The 18966-nt window shown below is 39.6% G+C and overlaps 1 protein-coding gene across 3 annotated transcripts in view; it reads right to left on the minus strand.

Moving 5' to 3' along the window:
• smad10a (SMAD family member 10a) overlaps positions 1–18966 on the minus strand; it is a 138544-nt gene that overhangs the window by 63954 nt on the left and 55624 nt on the right. For 2 of the 3 annotated variants that reach the window (XM_039767637.1, XM_039767622.1), the window contains 2 exons: positions 736–910; positions 423–446 (listed from right to left, as the gene is read on the minus strand). In XM_039767637.1, the coding sequence (XP_039623571.1) occupies positions 423–446; positions 736–910 (199 nt within the window). The remainder of the gene's footprint in view (positions 1–422; positions 447–735; positions 911–18966) is intronic. The other variant, XM_039767631.1, reaches the window with a different exon arrangement.

Here is an 18966-nt window from a genome sequence, read left to right on the forward strand (position 1 = left end):
AGTATTTATTTTAAAATATTTTAGCATTAAATGCATGCATTTTGCATGTTATGAACATACAGCTACTGTAGATGACCTGACATGTGGATTATGGGACTTGAGTAACATGGAATATTTATCTTGGATTTTTTTCTGATCTCTATAGACATCTGTTATATTTGAAATTTTGTTACAAACAGAGATTAATATTTTTTCTTGGCCATCACTAAAAATTATATATGAAGAGTAATGTTTAAGAAACATCATTTTTGAGTATTCATTTAATAAAGGGATAAACCAAAACAAGTAAGCCAAGTATAAATGGAAATCAGAAACTTCACATAACAATAATATAGTATATGAATGGAGAGGTCAGATGAATTTGGTTGGAAAGAAGAACAACTAAAGTTTTTGGAGGAAGGAGACCCAGATACATTACATACCTGTGTTCTGAAGGCTGAGTCCTGCTTATAAAAAAAAAAAAAGTAATTAAATGCCTATATATATTACTGCAATTTGTTAAATATATTTCTAATCAACTATTAATTCAACATTGTTCAAAGACTTGACACATTATCAGTTCACAAAAAAATTACAGTACACAACATAACATACTGAAAATCTAATTTAAAAGATTTCTTCTAAATCCACAGATTTTTGTCAAATATTAACTCCAATAAATCATTAAAGATAACAATTGGTTAATAAAGCATGTGTAGATTACAAGGATAACGTGCAGAAGACAGCAAGCCATACCAATTCCTGGGGACACCACCCTCTCGTAGTGGTAAGGGTTTACACAGACGTTGTCATACTTCAGGTCGAAGGCAAATTGACAAAACTTTACATGCTTAAGTTCATTTTTATGAAGGTCTGGCCATCTCCACAACCTGGCATAAATTACATGGGGAAAACCTTTCCGGCCAGCTACCTGTAAAAATAAAAGAGCAAACGACAAAACAAATAATACTATACAGTGAAGAAAAGAGAACCACAAGTATAATGATAAGATTCTGAGGCATTCTTTGTAGAGAACTTTTTCAAAAGGAATTAATACATTTAAGAAACAGTAAACTTTAGCACTTAAATAGTTTTAAAATCAAGAAACTTCAATACTAATGATCAACACTCCCTAATATTGAAGGCAGTAACAATCGCATTGAGCAGCATTTCTGAAAACTGTTTTTGAACTGCGGAGACCGACACAAAAAAAAACTGTATACATGGAACCAAAATGAAAAAGATATAATAAAAACTGATTCATGTTCCAAGTATAAATGTAAATGAGAAGGATGTGCTGCCATTATATGACACAAATCATCAATATCTGGTGTAAGATTTGTTAAACATAGCTTTTATGTAGGTGTTATGTTTAGCCTGTTTTGATAATGAGTTTTCATTGCAGTGATAGCCAAAAATCCACTTTCACATAAGCTTGTAGAAGCAAACTGAAATAGGAATCTAAACGTTTATTCACTTACAAGTCCACAATCACTATGAATTTTACCTAGAATTTATCAAAAAGTAAGCTATTATTCAGATTTTTACATAACGAATGAGGAAAGAGCAATCAACATATCTTCTTCATTTGTTAATAGATCATTCTTTGCTTGTTAATAAAGATTAAATGGACACAAAAACCACAAATAACCTTGTCTTGAGTGCTAACTTCTAGTAAAACAGAATTCAAATGTAACATTTTGAAAATGATTAGAATAAATTTTAGTTGTATAAAATTTTAATCTTCATTTTTCTTGTCTGTCTCAGTCATTTGATCAGTTAAACTTTGAAGTTATGAGAGAAGCTGCTTTCAATTCTTTGCATTCAAAGGTTAATTTTGTTTTTTTGGGTCTTCTATTTTATTATAGCTGTCAAATACTGTTTTATGTGTTTATTGAAGTGATAAGTTAAACTTTATCAAAAGCTGAAGTATGTTTGTAGGATAACATAACTTCATGATCCAAACTGTATCTTTTAAGAATTCTCAGAAGGTCACAGTTATTGCTTCAAAGGAATATGATTATTTCTGCTTAGATCAGCTCAAAGTCTTTTTAAAAATGTGACCACACAAAAAATAGCAAATAGCTGCAAGTAATAATAAAAAAAACTAACAAGTTGTTTACTGATATTGGTAATAAAATAAAAAAAACACAATAATACAAACAATTAAGTATTTATAATGCACACATCTAGATGTGCATGCATCAAACAATAGCAACATTTAGTAACTATCATGACAGACAACAGAGCCTCTGCTTTCTGCTGTATGGATCAATATACAGGTAGTCCCCAGGTTATGGACATCCGAAGTTCGACTTACAAACGGGCCACAGCTGGAACGCATGCGCCTCAGTAACTGCCGCTCCGTCATCTTCCGCCTGGGAATGCTGCAAGCGGTGGCTGGACGGAGGTTAGAGGGGGGCAATTTCGCTGCTTGCGCAGTATAGTGTCCCTAAAACGGTTCCAGGTGGCAAGCGGTTTCACTGCCCGCCCACCATACACAGCTGCCCCATTCATTTTTGGTGGGCGGTTGGTAATGCTTCAAGCGGTGTCTCGATGGAGGCTGGAGGGGGGTGATTTCGCTGCTTGCGTAGTGTAGTGTCCCTCTGGCGGCTACCGGCAGCAAGCGGTTTCACTGCCCACCCACCACACATGGCTCCCTGTTTGTTTTCGGTGAGCGACTGTTAATGATGCAAGCGGTGACCCAGTTGTGGCTGAACGGAGGCCATTGAGGGTGAACGGGGCAGCGGGGGGTAGCATTGTAGTCAGAAGTGGGTAGTAATAAGTTACATTTACTCTGTTACATTTACTTGAGTAACTTTAAAAAAAAAATGTACTTCTAAGAGTAGTTTTACTGCACCATACTTTTTACTTTTATTTGAGTACATTTGTGAAGAAGAAACGCTACTCTTTCTCTGCTACATTGGGCAACACTTGAATTGTTACTTTTTTCCATTAGATAAAGCCTGACAGACAATTTTCAATCTGCTCTGTGTAGCATATGCTGTCAAGCTGCGCACACGCCTTCCATTGCGTCTCCAGCTAAGACGCGAGGTTTTGGATGTTCCCCAAATCAATGTTGTATTTTTCGTTTGAAAGCATTAACTGAGCTAATCATATTGACCATGGAGTTCTCTTTTCCTTGCAACTGTAAATTAAGCTCATTCAACATGTTGGTCAGATCGGAAAAAAATTGCCAAGTCTAGAGGCCATTGATCGTTATTAAGTTGATTGTATTCTGCATGTTTAATGACAAGGAGAAACTTTTTTCTCCGGCCAGGGGCCTTGAAATCTCAGCAGGAATTTCTCCCTCGCTGTCTGCCTCAACAAAGGTATCTTTTATCATCTCTCCATCTTGGAAGGACTTCTTATGCTTAATGATCGAGTGACTCACCTGGAACGATGCTGCAGTGTGTTTGCCTTTGCTTTTGAATTCAGCCGAGTGAAAAATGACGGCTGTCCGATTAACTGTGATTTTAGTTCCTTCTCCTTTCTCTTTCTCAGATCGCTTTTTGGAAGGAAGTCAGTTTTTGTAGTTTTTATGAACAGGTCGAAAGTGCCTTTCCACATTTCCCTTCTTTGGAATAGCAATGATAGATTAACAGATCAGACAAACGCACTTCGAATGTGACATTGTGAGAGAAAAAAATCCTCTTCCAATTCCACATCCAGCCCATAACCAACAATTTTTTTTTAAAAATCCCTTCTTTAGTCAATATAAATTGGAAGGCTAACTAGATCACTTAGATAGCCAGAGTTTTGCAGTAGCTTGCGCGTTTGATTGTGCGTGCAGGATGACCAGTGTGTTAGAAGAAAAGAGATCTCAGACTGGCTGCCCTGTGTGTCAATCAAGTGGCAAATGCCATAGGAAGGATATATGATTGACTAACGTTTAAAAAAAATTTTTTTTGAGTGCAACGCGATCTACCTGCACTACCTTTGTGATCTACCGGTCGATTTCGATTAATGTATTGGGCTCCCCTGGTGTACATTATAGCTTGTCACTGTAAGTAGTTTGCACTGTTCAAACATACATGTTACCTACTGTAGGTATTGGCTTCAAAAGCTTTTTTGTGAAAAACTGAGATTTGGAACTTTGTGCTATTTGTGCATCTTTATTTTGTAAAGATGTTATTTATTTTTACTCATTTTTTATTTTATTATTTGGAAATAGCAGATTTTGCACATTATTTTATATTTTTGTCTGTATTATTACAACATTTCTAAAAAATAAATAATTTATTATGATCAAACAGTTACTCAGTACTTCAGTAGTACTTTTTTACTCTTACTTGAGTAATTTTTTGGATGACTACTTTTTGCTTCTATTTGAGTAATATTATTTTGAAGTAATGCTACTCTTACTTGAGTACAATTTTTGGCTACTCTACCCACCTCTGATTGTAGTGTGCATCGGATGGCTGCCTATTGAATGGGGGCGATTCACTACCCGTCTTTGGCCGCACCATGTTCATTCTCGGTGGTCGGACGCTGCAGGCAGGTGGGCTGGTGATGAACCACCTGTCGATGCCCCCATTCATTCTCAATACCAAGCCTGCTTGCACTATTACATACATAGCAGGAAGTTGTCTCTTGTTAGTACATCAGACATGTTGACGATTGATTACAAATTCAACTTAAGTACAAGCCTACAGTCCCTATGTCGTACGTAACCCGGGGACTGCCTGTATCCTGCAATGGACGGGTATCTACCTATAATTAACACTGAGACACATTAAGAACCTACTGTAATTCATTATGTAATTTAAAGCACATACTGTCCTGTGTTTCTACATGAAAAGAAAACCTGAATCTGAATTATTGTTTGTTGTAACCCTCCATATTAAAAGGTAGGACTGAAATTATTCTGGGTGAACAAAAATGTGTGTACTACCCTTGAACATAATGTTACACAGGTAAGACAAAATATACTAATTTCAGAAAATCCATATTAGCCTTAACTTGTAAAGTGACCATGTTACTAACTAAAATAATACCTTCATGTCAAAGGAGTATACGTAAAAGAGAACAAAAGACGTTTAAATCACAAATTGGGGGACCCACCTCTTGGGGATTTCATCCACAAAATATAAGGAACACAGGACAACAAACATATAAATAATCAAAAACCAAAATAATATAGAATAAAATGCATACAGTAATTAGAAAAATAGGTAACAACAATACAATAAAATAATCAAATAATCAAAAAAGGACATAATAAGGAATCTATACTAATAAAAGGCAAAGCCCTCACTGCCTTCCTGACTGACTCACTCACTCACTCATCACTAATTCTCCAATTTCCCTTGTAGGTAGAAGGCTGAAATTTGGCAGGCTCATTCCTTACAGCTTACTTACAAACGTTGGGCAGGTTTTATTTCGAAATTCTATGCGTAATGGTCATAACTAGAATGTATTTTCGTCCATATACTATATTAGACTGCAGCTCGATAGTCGTGGGAGGCGGAGTTTCGTATTAAAGCATTTAACCAATCACATTTCAGCCATCATTTGTTGCCAGGCAGAGAGGCTTTCACAATCCATTGTGCAGGCACTCTAACACAGAATAAATTTTGATTAACCTGTTGCTTCAACCAATCAGATTTTGAGTTGGTGTCAGTAGGGCCCTCTAGCAGGCGTACGGCAAAGTCACCGAATTCAGACCCAATGATTGGATAGAAGCCGATATGAGGAACTCTACAAGGCCACTGAAAGCACCGCAAATGCTCTGAGCAAAAGACTGTCACGCGCACTACGTTCAACTCCATGGTAGGATTCTGGACAATATTATTTGCCAGACACAGACCAGATTTCAACACCACGAAAACCTGGTGTTTGTCACGCTCCTCGAGCGCCAGAAGTTTCGGGAATACAAGAAAAATTTCACGCATGCAGCCTTCTCCAGTTTAACACAAGAGCCACAGAGCGCTTTTTGATCTGTCTCAACTAAAAACAGAACTGCCTGTAATGTATGCCATGGATGATTTCCTGATCTCCTTGACTTCCTTCATCAGAAAAATCTGAATGAGAGCATGGGGCAGCTGTTCACATTGGTATATTTGGCGGTGAGCATTCCCGTGTACACTGCTTCTGTCGAGCGGACATTTTCAGACCTAAAGCAAATTCAACCTTATGCCAGAAATACCATAGGGCGGGTTCGCCTTTCAGCATTAGCTTCAATGGTGATAGAAAGCGACGTATTGATGGAACTGAAACGCAGAGATAATCCGTACAACAGAGTAATTGAACTGTTTTTGAGGAAAGAGAGGAGGGTGGATTTTGTTTACAAATAATCCAAATTTTTGGTTAGTAAAATGTTGAGATTTTCCTAAATAATATTGCAAGTTTATGAGTTATTATTGTTGTTTTTTATGTGTGTTGCGGCTGTGGCTGCAGTAGAAAGGAACTTGTTCACCCCTGGTTTGTCCATTCAATAAAGACATTTATTGTGGCTACAGGAGTTATCTTATATATATATATACTAGCAAAATACCCGCCGCTTCGCAGCGGCGAAGTACTGCCTTAAAATTTTTATTAGGAAGAAAATTAAACCTTTTTAACACTAGAATTACCAGAGCCTACGAAAAAACTCGTAATTCCGTCCCACCTTAAATCGCTTCTTAAATCCCTTCACACCTCTCCGCCAGTGTCCTTTGTTTTCTAAATGTGCTGATAAAGAGAAGCTTGGAGCAGCCGGCTATTCCATCCCCCCACCAATTTAGAACGTGCACAAACTTCTCTCAGCTCATGCCTTGATTGAGTATCTGGGAGTGAAGTGGAGTCTTAGAGTGGAAATAATAGATCGTTATTTGGAACACACGCATTTCATGTCTGTTCCGTTTCTACAGTAATCTGTGTCAACTGTTGCTGTATGCTGGATATTTTCACTTGTATTGTCTCTTTCTTTCAGGTGTGTAATAGAAACCACAGCATAGAGAGAAGTGTGTACATTGCTTCTTACAGGAAAAGGCGATGGAAAAAGTGCACTTGAATAAAAGTGCACTTTTGTTATACTTTTACACCAATATAGGTTCCTGTGTTTGAACGACACGGGCAGATGGGGAGTGTCTGATGATTGCATATAGCGCCAAAGTTACTGCTCTTTACCATTCTTTCCTCTGCATGTCCTGGAGTACAAAAGAAACAGCATACAGCAACATGCGGGGACTGACAGGAACACTCAATAAAACTGAATAAAAAGAAAATCAAGTGACGGTGAGATACGAAGAAGGCAGCTTCGCCAGCGTTTGTGTATCAGAACCCGGTTGGTGGGTCAGAGGGGGGCTTTGGGGGGTCTGTAGGGTGTTAGTATGCATCGTGGTACACTGCAGAGCTATAGCGCGTCTTTAGTGAAAATACGTGTCAGATGGGGTTGTATGGATTGATTCTGAACGCGACTGAGAGAATGAAAAGTGAATAAAAAAAAAAAAGCTAACCTTTACAAGGATCATAAATTGCACCGGCTGTTACAGACTGAAATCAAATGTATGCTTTTATTCTAAAACAGTACTGTAAGACTAAGAGCAGTTTACTTCTCAAAACGGAGGGGTGCAGGATCGAACTCGTGACCTCTTGATTCCCAAGCGGGGGCAGATTCTATTGAACTACGTAGGCAGTTACAATAAACTGCTGTCAATGTCGCATGTTAAGGCGGCTTTTTGTTTCTGCAGTTATATTTTTGAATAAAAGCGCAATTGTGTTATTCTTGTGTAAATGTTTCTTTGCTATTTGGACTTCAGGCTTCATACACTATATAGTTTATGCCTACATTTTGTCATCTACTACTAGAATATAAAAAAACGTTTCTGTTTTAACAATGTGTTGACACAGATTACTGTAGAAGCGAAACAGACATGAAATGCGTGTGTTCCAAACAACGATCTATTATTTCCACTCTAAAACTCCACTTCACTCCCAGATACTCAATCAAGGCATTAGCTGAGAGAAGTTTGTGCACGTTCTAAATTGGTGGGGGGATGGAATAGCCGGCTGCTCCAAGCTTCTCTTTATCAGCACATTTAGAAGACAAAGGGCGCTGGCGGAGAGGTGTGAAGGGATTTAAGAAGCGATTTAAGGTGGGACGGAATTACAAGTTTTTTCGTATGCTCTGGTAATTCTAGTGTTAAACTGAGGGAAAATATACCAATAATTATTTGTTAAGGATCTCTTTGCATACCACATTGTGAGTTCGGCCCTCCGGTTGTAATATGACCAAGCTGTGCGCTGAGCTTACTCTTAAGCATGCAACGTACAGTTGGCCATGTGAACAGTAATCTTGTTTCAGATCTCACAGCTTGGATTGCTGCTGTCATAATCGGTTTGAGTTTCATGGTTTGTTTCAATTACGATAGTATTAGTAGGACTTGTGTTGAAGAGACATTCTGCATCTGTCAAGCGTTGTAAGTATACAACCAATTTCATCGATAACTTCACATCCAGCTTTTGAGAGTTTAAACATTCATAAATATCAAAGTGTCCACTACTGAAATCGTCACCTGTCAATCTAAGATGTTTAAGAGGCATTGGCGGTTGTCGAAAGGTGTAAAATATTTAGCCATTTCAGTACACTTGAAAGCGACAACCAAACAATTCAGTGGCAGCCATCAATTCACATGCAGATGCATAGGTGAAGGGCTTAAGCATTTCACTCTTATAATGCTCCTGTGTAGTATAATTATCTCCTGTACCTCCTGTCATCAGTCCACACCTTGAACCTGTCCCAGTCATTCAATACATAAGACACAATGTTCCTCCAGATATCAAGAGTGAGCCTGATATGGCCGTGCAATATGTAACAAAGAGAATGGAAAAGGTAGGTGCCATCTCTGGGCATGGAAACCACTCGGTAAGTGACAGTTCTCTGATCGATGGTGATCACCTCGATAGACATGTTAATGCGGGTATGGTTGGAATGATAAAGGAAATGGGTACCTGAACAATGTAAAGTAAGTCTAAAATACCTACACAATAACTATAATCGTAATAAATGAACAATAAAACAGCGGAGAAGCCGTGGATTAAATAAAAAGGCTGTAGTTATCAGCAGGGAGACGTGAATCCCGTGGTGAAGCAAGGAAGGGAATGTAGAGACTGGAGCGACGGACGGCCTTATATAGGCAGGCAGCCAACAATGTGGGAGGCGTTGGGATCAGGGACCCAACGCCGCCTCACACGTGACCGAGCTGCAGACTATGGACGTTTAAATATGTGTAAGTAGGATTCAGTTAGCGTTGGGAACCCGCGTACCAAATTTCTTGAAGATGAGCCCATAAGTAATTGTTGAAAAGTTCAATATGGCGGCCAACAGTGGCATCATACCACCGAAATAAGTACCAAATTAAAGCCTTCTACCTACATGGGAAGTTGGAAAGTTCAATATGGCGGCTGACAGTGACGTCATACCACCAAAATAAGTATGTACATTGGTTTCGGTTAGTGCAGGGAAGCCGCCTACCAAATTTCGTGAAGATGGGGCCATGAATAAGAAAGTTCAACATGGCGGACGTTGTTGACCGTTATGACCGTTACGCGTAGAATTTCGAAATGATACCTGCTTAACTTTTGTAAGTAAGCTGTAAGGAATGAGCCTGCCAAATTTCAGCCTTCTATCTACACGGGAAGATGGAGAATAAGTGATGAGTGAGTGAGTGAGTGAGTGAGTGAGTGAGTGAATCAGTGAGGGCTTTGCCTTTTATTAGTATAGATATATATATACCCCGATCTACATACTGTCAAATAAACGAACCACACGCCGTGACGCAACACGAGAGGCCTCGCCTCTAGGGCTGACGTCCGAGGTTCGATTCCCGAGAGGGGGTGCGAGTGTGTACGCCTGATGAGCCCAGAATTAGGGCGAAACACGCCACGTACAGTTTGCATTATTTGACAGTAAAACTATTTCAATATATTCAATATATATATATCTACGCTTCCCGATTCATTTTACCCTCGCACCCCCTTGGTTTGAGAAGAACTATGAAAAAATATGAGGTTAACGCAGAAAAACAGATCACCAATTGAAGCTTTATAAATAATGGATACTTTATTCGCCATCAATAACTGTTTTGGTAAAGCCATAATCTTTCTTCCATTTTCTAACTTTTTCGTGACTAGCCATGATTAAATGAACGGTAAAAAAGTAAGAGCGAAGTGAGTGTCACTTATTAAGGAAGGCAGGTGACAGCTCAATAGCTCGCAGGCTCGATATAGTGCGCGTCAAGTCGATCTAAAATGCGCGATCAGATTCAAAAAAATATATCTTTTCAAGTTCTATTTGGATATAAGTAGGTTCTATTTAATCAACAGAAATATCTTTGGTAGCAATGTAAGTTGAATTTAGTCTTTAAATTTCTATGGTGAAGAAAAATTAATGCAATGATGACTAAATTTAACTTACATTCTTACCAAACATATTTCTGTTGACTAAATAAAAATTACTTATATTTAAAATTTAAATAGAACTTGAACAGATACGATGGTTCATAATACCAAAGCAGCACTAAGTGCACGTAAGAGCAGGAGTCATCCGCTTTAACAAGCAGAGTATTGCACTGATATGAAATAGCATGCCCATTTAATTATTTAGGAATGGATAGATAAATTAAGATATTGTACAAATGTTTTTCATTTTTTTTCCTCGATGGATTCTGGCACTCCCAGCAACAGCTGCTCGCACCCCAAAAGGTATATACAGTGGTGTGAAAAACTATTTGCCCCCTTCCTGATTTCTTATTCTTTTGCATGTTTGTCACACAAAATGTTTCTGATCATCAAACACATTTAACCATTAGTCAAATATAACACAAGTAAACACAAAATGCAGTTTTTAAATGATGGTTTTTATTATTTAGGGAGAAAAAAAAAATCCAAACCTACATGGCCCTGTGTGAAAAAGTAATTGCCCCCTGAACCTAATAACTGGTTGGGCCATCCTTAGCAGCAATAACTGCAATCAAGCATTTGCGATAACTTCCAATGAGTCTTTTACAGCGCTCTGGAGGAATTTTGGCCCACTCATCTTTGCAGAATTGTTGTAATTCAGCTTTATTTGAGGGTTTTCTAGCATGAACCACCTTTTTAAGGTCATGCCATAGCATCTCAATTGGATTCAGGTCAGGACTTTGACTAGGCCACTCCAAAGTCTTCGTTTTGTTTTTCTTCAGCCATTCAGAGGTGGATTTGCTGGTGTGTTGTGGGTCATTGTCCTGTTGCAGCACCCAAGATCGCTTCAGCTTGAGTTGACAAACAGATGGCCGGACATTCTCCTTCAGGATTTTTTGGTAGACAGTAGAATTCATGGTTCCATCTATCACAGCAAGCATTCCAGGTCCTGAAGCAGCAAAACAACCCCAGACCATCACACTACCACCACCATATTTTACTGTTGGTATGATGTTCTTTTTCTGAAATGCTGTGTTCCTTTTACGCCAGATGTAACGGGACATTTGCCTTCCAAAAAGTTCAACTTTAGTCTCATCAGTCCACAAGATATTTTCCCAAAAGTCTTGGCAATCATTGAGATGTTTCTTAGCAAAATTGAGACAAGCCCTAATGTTCTTTTTGCTTAACAGTGGTTTGCGTCTTGGAAATCTGCCATGCAGGCGGTTTTTGCCCAGTCTCTTTCTTATGATGGAGTCGTGAACACTGACCTTAATTGAGGCAAGTGAGGCCTGCAGTTCTTTAGACGTTGTCCTGGGGTCTTTTGTGACCTCTCGGATGAGTCGTCTCTGCGCTCTTGGGGTAATTTTGGTCGGCCGCCACTCCTGGGAAGGTTCACCACTGTTCCATGTTTTTGCCATTTGTGGATAATGGCTCTCACTGTGGTTCGCTGGAGTCCCAAAGCTTTAGAAATGGCTTTATAACCTTTACCAGACTGATAGATCTCAATTACTTCTGTTCTCATTGATCCTGAATTTCTTTGGATCTTGGCATGATGTCTAGCTTTTGAGGTGCTTTTGGTCAACTTCTCTGTGTCAGGCAGCTCCTATTTAAGTGATTTCTTGATTAAAACAGGTGTGGCAGTAATCAGGCCTGGGGGTGGCTACAGAAATTGAACTCAGGTGTTATACACCACAGTTAGGTCATTTTTTAACAAGGGAGCAATTACTTTTTCACACAGGGCCATGTAGGTTTGGATTTTTTTTCTCCCTAAATAATAAAAACCATCATTTAAAAACTGTATTTTGTGTTTACTTGTGTTATATTTGACTAATGGTTAAATGTGTTTGATGATCAGAAACATTTTGTGTGACAAACATGCAAAAGAATAAGAAATCAGGAAGGGGGCAAATAGTTTTTCACACCACTGTACATATATACATATATACATATATATATATATATATACATATACATATATATACAGTATATATATATATATATATATATACATATATATACAGTATATATATATATATATATATATACAGTATATATATATATATATATATATATATATATATATATACTGTATATACATATATATATATACAGTAATCCTCGCTATATCAAGGCTCGACTTTCGGCTTCACTCCATCATCGGATTTTAAATGTAAGCACATCTAAATATATATCACGGATTTTTCGCTGGTTCGTGGATTTCTGCGGACAATGGGTCTTTTAATTTATGTTACACGCTTCCTCAGTTTGTTTGCCCTGTTGATTTCATACAAGGGACACTATTGGCGGATGGCTTAGAAGCTACCCAATCAGAGCATGTATCACATATTAACTAAAACTCCTCAATGCTATAAGATATGCTTCCCATGCGGTACTCGATTGTTTGCTTGTCTCTGCCTCTATCTCACCCTCTCTGACATTCTCTGCGCCTGACGGAGGGGCTGTGAGCAGAGGTGCTGTTTGCACAGAAGCTGTTTGCCTAGTGGATACGGAGGCACCTCTAAGAAATGCCACTTTATCACGGTGCTTCCAAAAGCACACTTATTGATTTTTTGATGGTTTGCTTTAATCTCGCTCTCTCTCTCTGTCGTTCTCTGCGCCTGATGGAGGAGATGTGACCAGAGGGGCTGTTTGCATAGAGGCTGATTGCTTAGAAGATACTGACGCTCCTCGCAAACTTAAAAGCACACGTACTGATTTTTTGATTGTTTGCTTTTCTTTGCGAGCGCTCTCTTTCTCTCTGAAATTCTCTGCTCCTGAAGAGAAGAAAATCAATTTGCATTCTTTTAATTGTGAGAAAGAACTGTCATCTCTGTCTTGTCATGGAGCACAGTTTCAACTTTTGACTAAAGGGTGTTATTTCATGTCTAGAAGGCTCTAATAATGTTAACAGTGTGGGAGAGTTTATAAGGGCTTAAAATATATAAAAATAACTACACAAACATATGGTTTCTACTTCGCGGATTTTCATCTATCGCGGGGGGTTCTGGAACGCAACCCCGCGATCGAGGAGGGATTACTGTGTGTGTGTGTATATATATATATATATATATATATATATATATATATATACTGCTCCAAAAAATTAAAGGAACACTTTAAAAACGCATCAGATCTCAATTGGAAAAAGAAATCCTCCTGGATATCTACTGTATACTGATATAGACTGGGTAATGTGTTAGGAACGAAAGGATGCCACATCGTTTGATGAAAATGAAAATGATCAACCTACAGAGCCCTGAATTCAAAGACGCCCCAAAAATCAGAGTGAAAAATTATGTGGCAGGCTAGTCCATTTTGCCAAAATTTAATTGCAGCAACTCAAAATTGTATGCAGCACTTTGTATGGCCCCTGTGTTCTTGTATACATGCCTGACAACATTGGTGCATGCTTCTAATGAGATGACAGATGGCGTTGTGGGGGATCTCCTCCCAGATCTGGACCAGGGCATCACTGAGCTCCTGGACAGTCTGAGGTGCAACCTGGTGGCATTGGATGGAGCAAAACATAATGTCCCAGAGGTGTTCTATTGGATTTAGGTCAGGAAAGTGTGGTGGCCAGTCAATGGTATCAATTACTTCATCCTCCAGGATCTGCCTGCATACTCTCACCACATGAGGCCAGGAATTGTCGTGCACCAGGAGCCACTGTACCAGCATAGGGTTTGACAATGGGTCCAAGGATTTCATCCTGATACCTAATGGCAGCCAAGGTGCCTTTGTCAAGCCTGTAGCAGTCTGTGTGACCATCCATGGATATGCCTCCCTAGACAATCATTAACCCACCACCAAACTGCTCATGCTGAATGATGTTACAGGCAGCATAATGTTCTCCATGGCTTCTCCAGACCCTTTCACTTCTGTCACGTGCTCAGGGTGAACCTGCTCTCATCTGTAAAAAGCACAGGGCACCAGTGGTGCACCTGCCAATTCTGGTATTCTATGGCGAATGCCAATCGAGCTGCATGCTGCTGGGCAGTGAGCTCAAGGCCCATTAGAGGACATGGGGCCCTTGGGTCACCCTCATGAAGTCTTTCTGGTTGTTTGGTCAGAGACATTCACACCAGTGGCCTGCTGGAGGTCATTTTGTAGGGCTCTGGCAGTGCTCATCCTGTTCCTCCTTGCCCAAAGGAGCAGATACTGGTCCTGCTGATGGGTTATGGACCTTCTATGGCCCTCTCCAGCTCTCCTAGAGTAACTGCTTTTCTCCTAGAATCTCCTCCATGCCCCTGAGACTGTGCAGGGAGACACAGCAAACCTTCTGGCAATGACACGTATTGATGTGCCATCCTGGAGAAGTTGGACTACCTGTGCAACCTCTGTAGGGTCCAGGTATCGCCTCATACTACCAGTAGTGATACTGACTGTAGCCAAATGCAAAACTAGTGAAGAAACAGTCAGAAAAGATGAGGAGGGAAAAATGTCAGTGGCCTCCACCTGTTAAACCATTCCTGTTTTGGGGTCATCTCATTGTTGCCCCTCTAGTGCATCTGTTGTTAATTTCATTAACACCACAGCAGCTGAAACTGATTAACAACCCCCTCTGCTACTTAACTGCCCAGATTAATATCCCATAAGTTTCATTGACTGTATGCTATACTCTGATTAAAAAGTGTTCCTTTAATTCTTCTGATCAGTATATATATATATATATATATATATATATATATATATATATATATATATATATATATATATATATACACACACACACACACACACACAGGGTACTCCCTGCATGGAGTTTGCTTGTTCTCCCCGTGTCTGCGGGGGTTTCCTCCGGGCGCCTCGGTTTCCTCCCACAATCCAAAGACATGCAGGTTAGGTGGATTGGCGATTCTGAATTGGCCCTAGTGTGTCCTTGGTGTGTGGGTGTGTTTGTATGTGTCCTGCAGTGGATTGGCACCCTGCCCAGGATTGGTTCCTGCCTTGTGCCCTGTGTTGGCTGTGATTGGCTCCAGCAGACCCCCGTGACCCTGTGTTCGGATTCAGCGGGTTAGAAAATGGATGGATAGATGGATACACACATATGGAAGTGAAAGTCTTTGATTCTTGTAAGTCTAAGCATTATCCTCTGATGAAGACCCCTGGTAGGGGATGAAAGGTCAGGAATAAAAACTACTTTATGATACGTGATTCATTTTTTTCCCTTTGTGGATCTCCAGCTGCAAATAAATATATATATATATATATATATATATATATATATATATATACCTATACCCACACAAACTTAAGCGTGAGGGACTTGGAGATGCCTGTGTAAAAATGTGGCACGGCTAACATGGTGGCTGTATATTCCAAATTGTGAATTTCAAGGACAGGTTGGTTACACTTGTGCCAAAATGATGAACAAAGGTCTAAATATGATGCAACAGGTCATCAAAGCGCAAATCTAGTTAATTAAAACAATAGATTGCACAGCGTAATAGTAAACTAAATGTAAAATCATTGAATAACACTGAGAAAACCTTGAACAACCGAGAAAACTAACACTGCAAGAGTTCACGCTATAGCTCTACAAACCGCTCTCTAAAAACACTTTTTTTTTAATGAATTTTAAGCAGTCTCTCTCTCGTGTGTGTCTCTCTTGTGTGTGTGTGTGTCTCTTTCTCTCTCTCGCTGCACAGGGAGAGACTGAACACTTGCAGAAATCATCGGCGCGCACAAACCGAAAGGGAAACTGGCTTGTTCAGTATACCGAGTGTGTGGTCATGAACAGATGCAAAAGTTTGGCAAACTTTTTGGTCGTAACCCGATTTGTACGTGTTCAGAGACATTCATGAACAGAGGTTCCAATGTACTGTACACTCCAACTTTCTGTTGGGTTGGCTGGGGCAGCGATACCTGACTCGAATATAAGCCAAGGGTGACGTTTTTCAGCACATTTTGGGTGCTGAAAAACTCGGCCTATATTCAAGTATATACGGTAGTTTTTATCTGGTGAAAAAGAGGAAAAAAAAAACATTTTCATGGGAAAAGCTAAACCTATTTATAAAGGACTAGCAAAATACCCACGCTTCGCAGTGGAGAAGTAGCGTGTTAAAGAAGTTATGAAAAAGAAAAGGAAACATTTTAAAAATAACGTAACATGATTGTCAATGTAATTGTTTTGTGACTGTTATGAGTGTTGCTGTCATCAAGGATTTGATTATCATTATTTCTTTCAATCAGGTTCATATTTGGAGGATGTGTTGTGTTCAAGTTACATTCCGTGTTTGTCTAGATTATCCCTGGCCATCTCATCTTCGTTGTCAACCGTTGTAAAGATAACAGGTTTCATTCATCGAAGTGTTCACTACCCAAATCGGTACTCGTGAATCTAAGATGTTTAACACTAGAATTACCAGAGCCTACGAAAAAACTCGTAAATCCGTCCCACCTTATATCACTTCTTAAATCCCTTCACACCTCTCCGCCTGCGTCCTTTGTCCTCTAAATGTGCTGATAAAGGTAGAAGCAGCCGGCTATTCCATCCCCCCACCAATTTAGAACGTGCACTTACTTCTTTCAGTTCATGCCTTGATTGAGTATCTGGGAGTGAAGTGAAGTTTTAGAGTGGAAATAACAGATCATTATTTGGAACACACGCATTTCATGTCTGTTCCGTTTCTACAGTAATCTGTGTAAACACATTGTTAAAACAGAAACGTTTTATATATTCTAGTAGTAGATGACAAAATGTAGGCATAAACTATATAATGTATGAAGCCTGAAGTCCAGATATCAAAGAAACATTTTCACAAAAGGTACAAATATAACACAATAGTTGCGCTTTTATTCAAAAATATAACTGCAGAAACAAAAAGCTGCCTTAACATGCGACATTGACACCCGGTTATTATGATTGCCTCCGTGGCGCAATAGATTCAGCTGCCGACTGGGAACCAAAAGGTCGCGAGTTCGAACCTGCACTATGCTGTGGTTTCTATTACACACCTGAAAGAAAGAGACAATATATGTGAAAACATCATCGCACTAATGCAATATCATTTGAAAACGAACGGCTTCAGATCGGGTGTGAATTTATGCAGGAACTGGAAATTCTCTGATGTGGGACCTTCCCCCAGGGAAGAAAGTACAGTGTCAGGTGCTCATTCAGTGTACTAGAAACCATAGCACAGAGAGGTGTGTACACTGCAACAAGTACACGTGTCGTAAATATGTGTTTACACAGATTACTGTAGAAACGGAACAGACATGAAATGCGTGTGTTCCAAATAACGATCTATTATTTCCATTCTAAAACTTCACTTCACTCCCAGATACTCAATCAAGGCATGAGCTGAAAGAAGTTTGTGTACGTTCTAAAGTGGTGGGGCGATGGAATAGCCGGCTGCTTCTACCTTCTCTTTATCAGCACATTTAGAGGACAAAGTACGCTGGCGAAGAGGTGTTAAGGGATTTAAGAAGCGATTTAAGGTGGGACGGATTTACGAGTTTTTTCGTAGGCTCTGGTAATTCTAGTGTTAACAGGCATTCCCGGTATTAAGTTGTGGATTTGCCTGCGAATATTTAGCAGCAACGTGTCTATGAACGTAATTTAAACTTAAGCTTTACACCTTGCTTTCCTATTGATATGTCTACAAAGGCTTGTTCGGCGTCAGAGGGTTGTTCCTTTCCTACTGCATCAATAAAAGCTCGTCTTCCTCTTTATCTGAGACATCACACACTGCATGCACGGGTTTACCTTTCCCAGTCCTGAAAACTTTAGCGAAGTGGTTCAATTTACCACATTTTTTACACTGTCTTCCTTTAGTTGGACATTGACTTTTTCCACCATGTGCTTTGTTTCCGCAGTAGCTGCACTTATGAATATGCTTGTATGTGTCACTCGCTTCATATTCTTTTGCTGCTGTCTCAATTGTGTAATGCGTTTTTTGTTCAGCACTCTTTGGAGCTCTTGCTTGTTGTCTGCGTACTGCGTTCACAGTCAGTTTACATGAGCCGCTCAGAGTACATGCATCGAAGATTCTCAGCTGTGCTTGTGCTATCTTGTGCGATCTTGCGATGTCCACAGCTTTATTTAATGTTAGCTCAGACCCGGCACTTAAAAGTTTCTCTTGCACTTTTGCTGAGTTTGTGCCAAACACTATTCTATCCCTGATCATCTCATCTTCGTTTGCATAAGCACACTCCTTCACCAGCAATTTTAACTCCCGGCAGCGCGTCTATTGGATTGCTGCTAACGGACGGCCTTATATGGGCAGGCACTCAATTACGTGGGAGGCATGGTGATGGGGGACGCAACTCCGCCTCATACGGCAACCGAGCTGCAGTCTATTACAGTATATGGACGAAAAAATAGGTTACAGTTATGACCATTATGCGTAGAATTTCGAAATGAAACCAGCCCAACTTTTGTAAGCAAGCTGTAAGGAATGAGCCTGTCAAATTTCAGCCTTCTACCTACACGCGAAGTTGGAGAATTAGTGATGATTCAGTCAGTCAGTGAGGGCTTTGCCTTTTATTAGTATAGATCTACTGTCACTTTTTGCTTCACTGGGTCTGTTTGTCCTATCCACTGGAAGGGACACTTTCCCAAGCTGGTGCACAGCTTCCTGTCTGCTGCTTGCAAAATGAACA

Source organism: Polypterus senegalus, chromosome 1 (assembly GCF_016835505.1).
Source record: "Polypterus senegalus isolate Bchr_013 chromosome 1, ASM1683550v1, whole genome shotgun sequence".
Taxonomy (NCBI): domain Eukaryota; kingdom Metazoa; phylum Chordata; class Cladistia; order Polypteriformes; family Polypteridae; genus Polypterus; species Polypterus senegalus.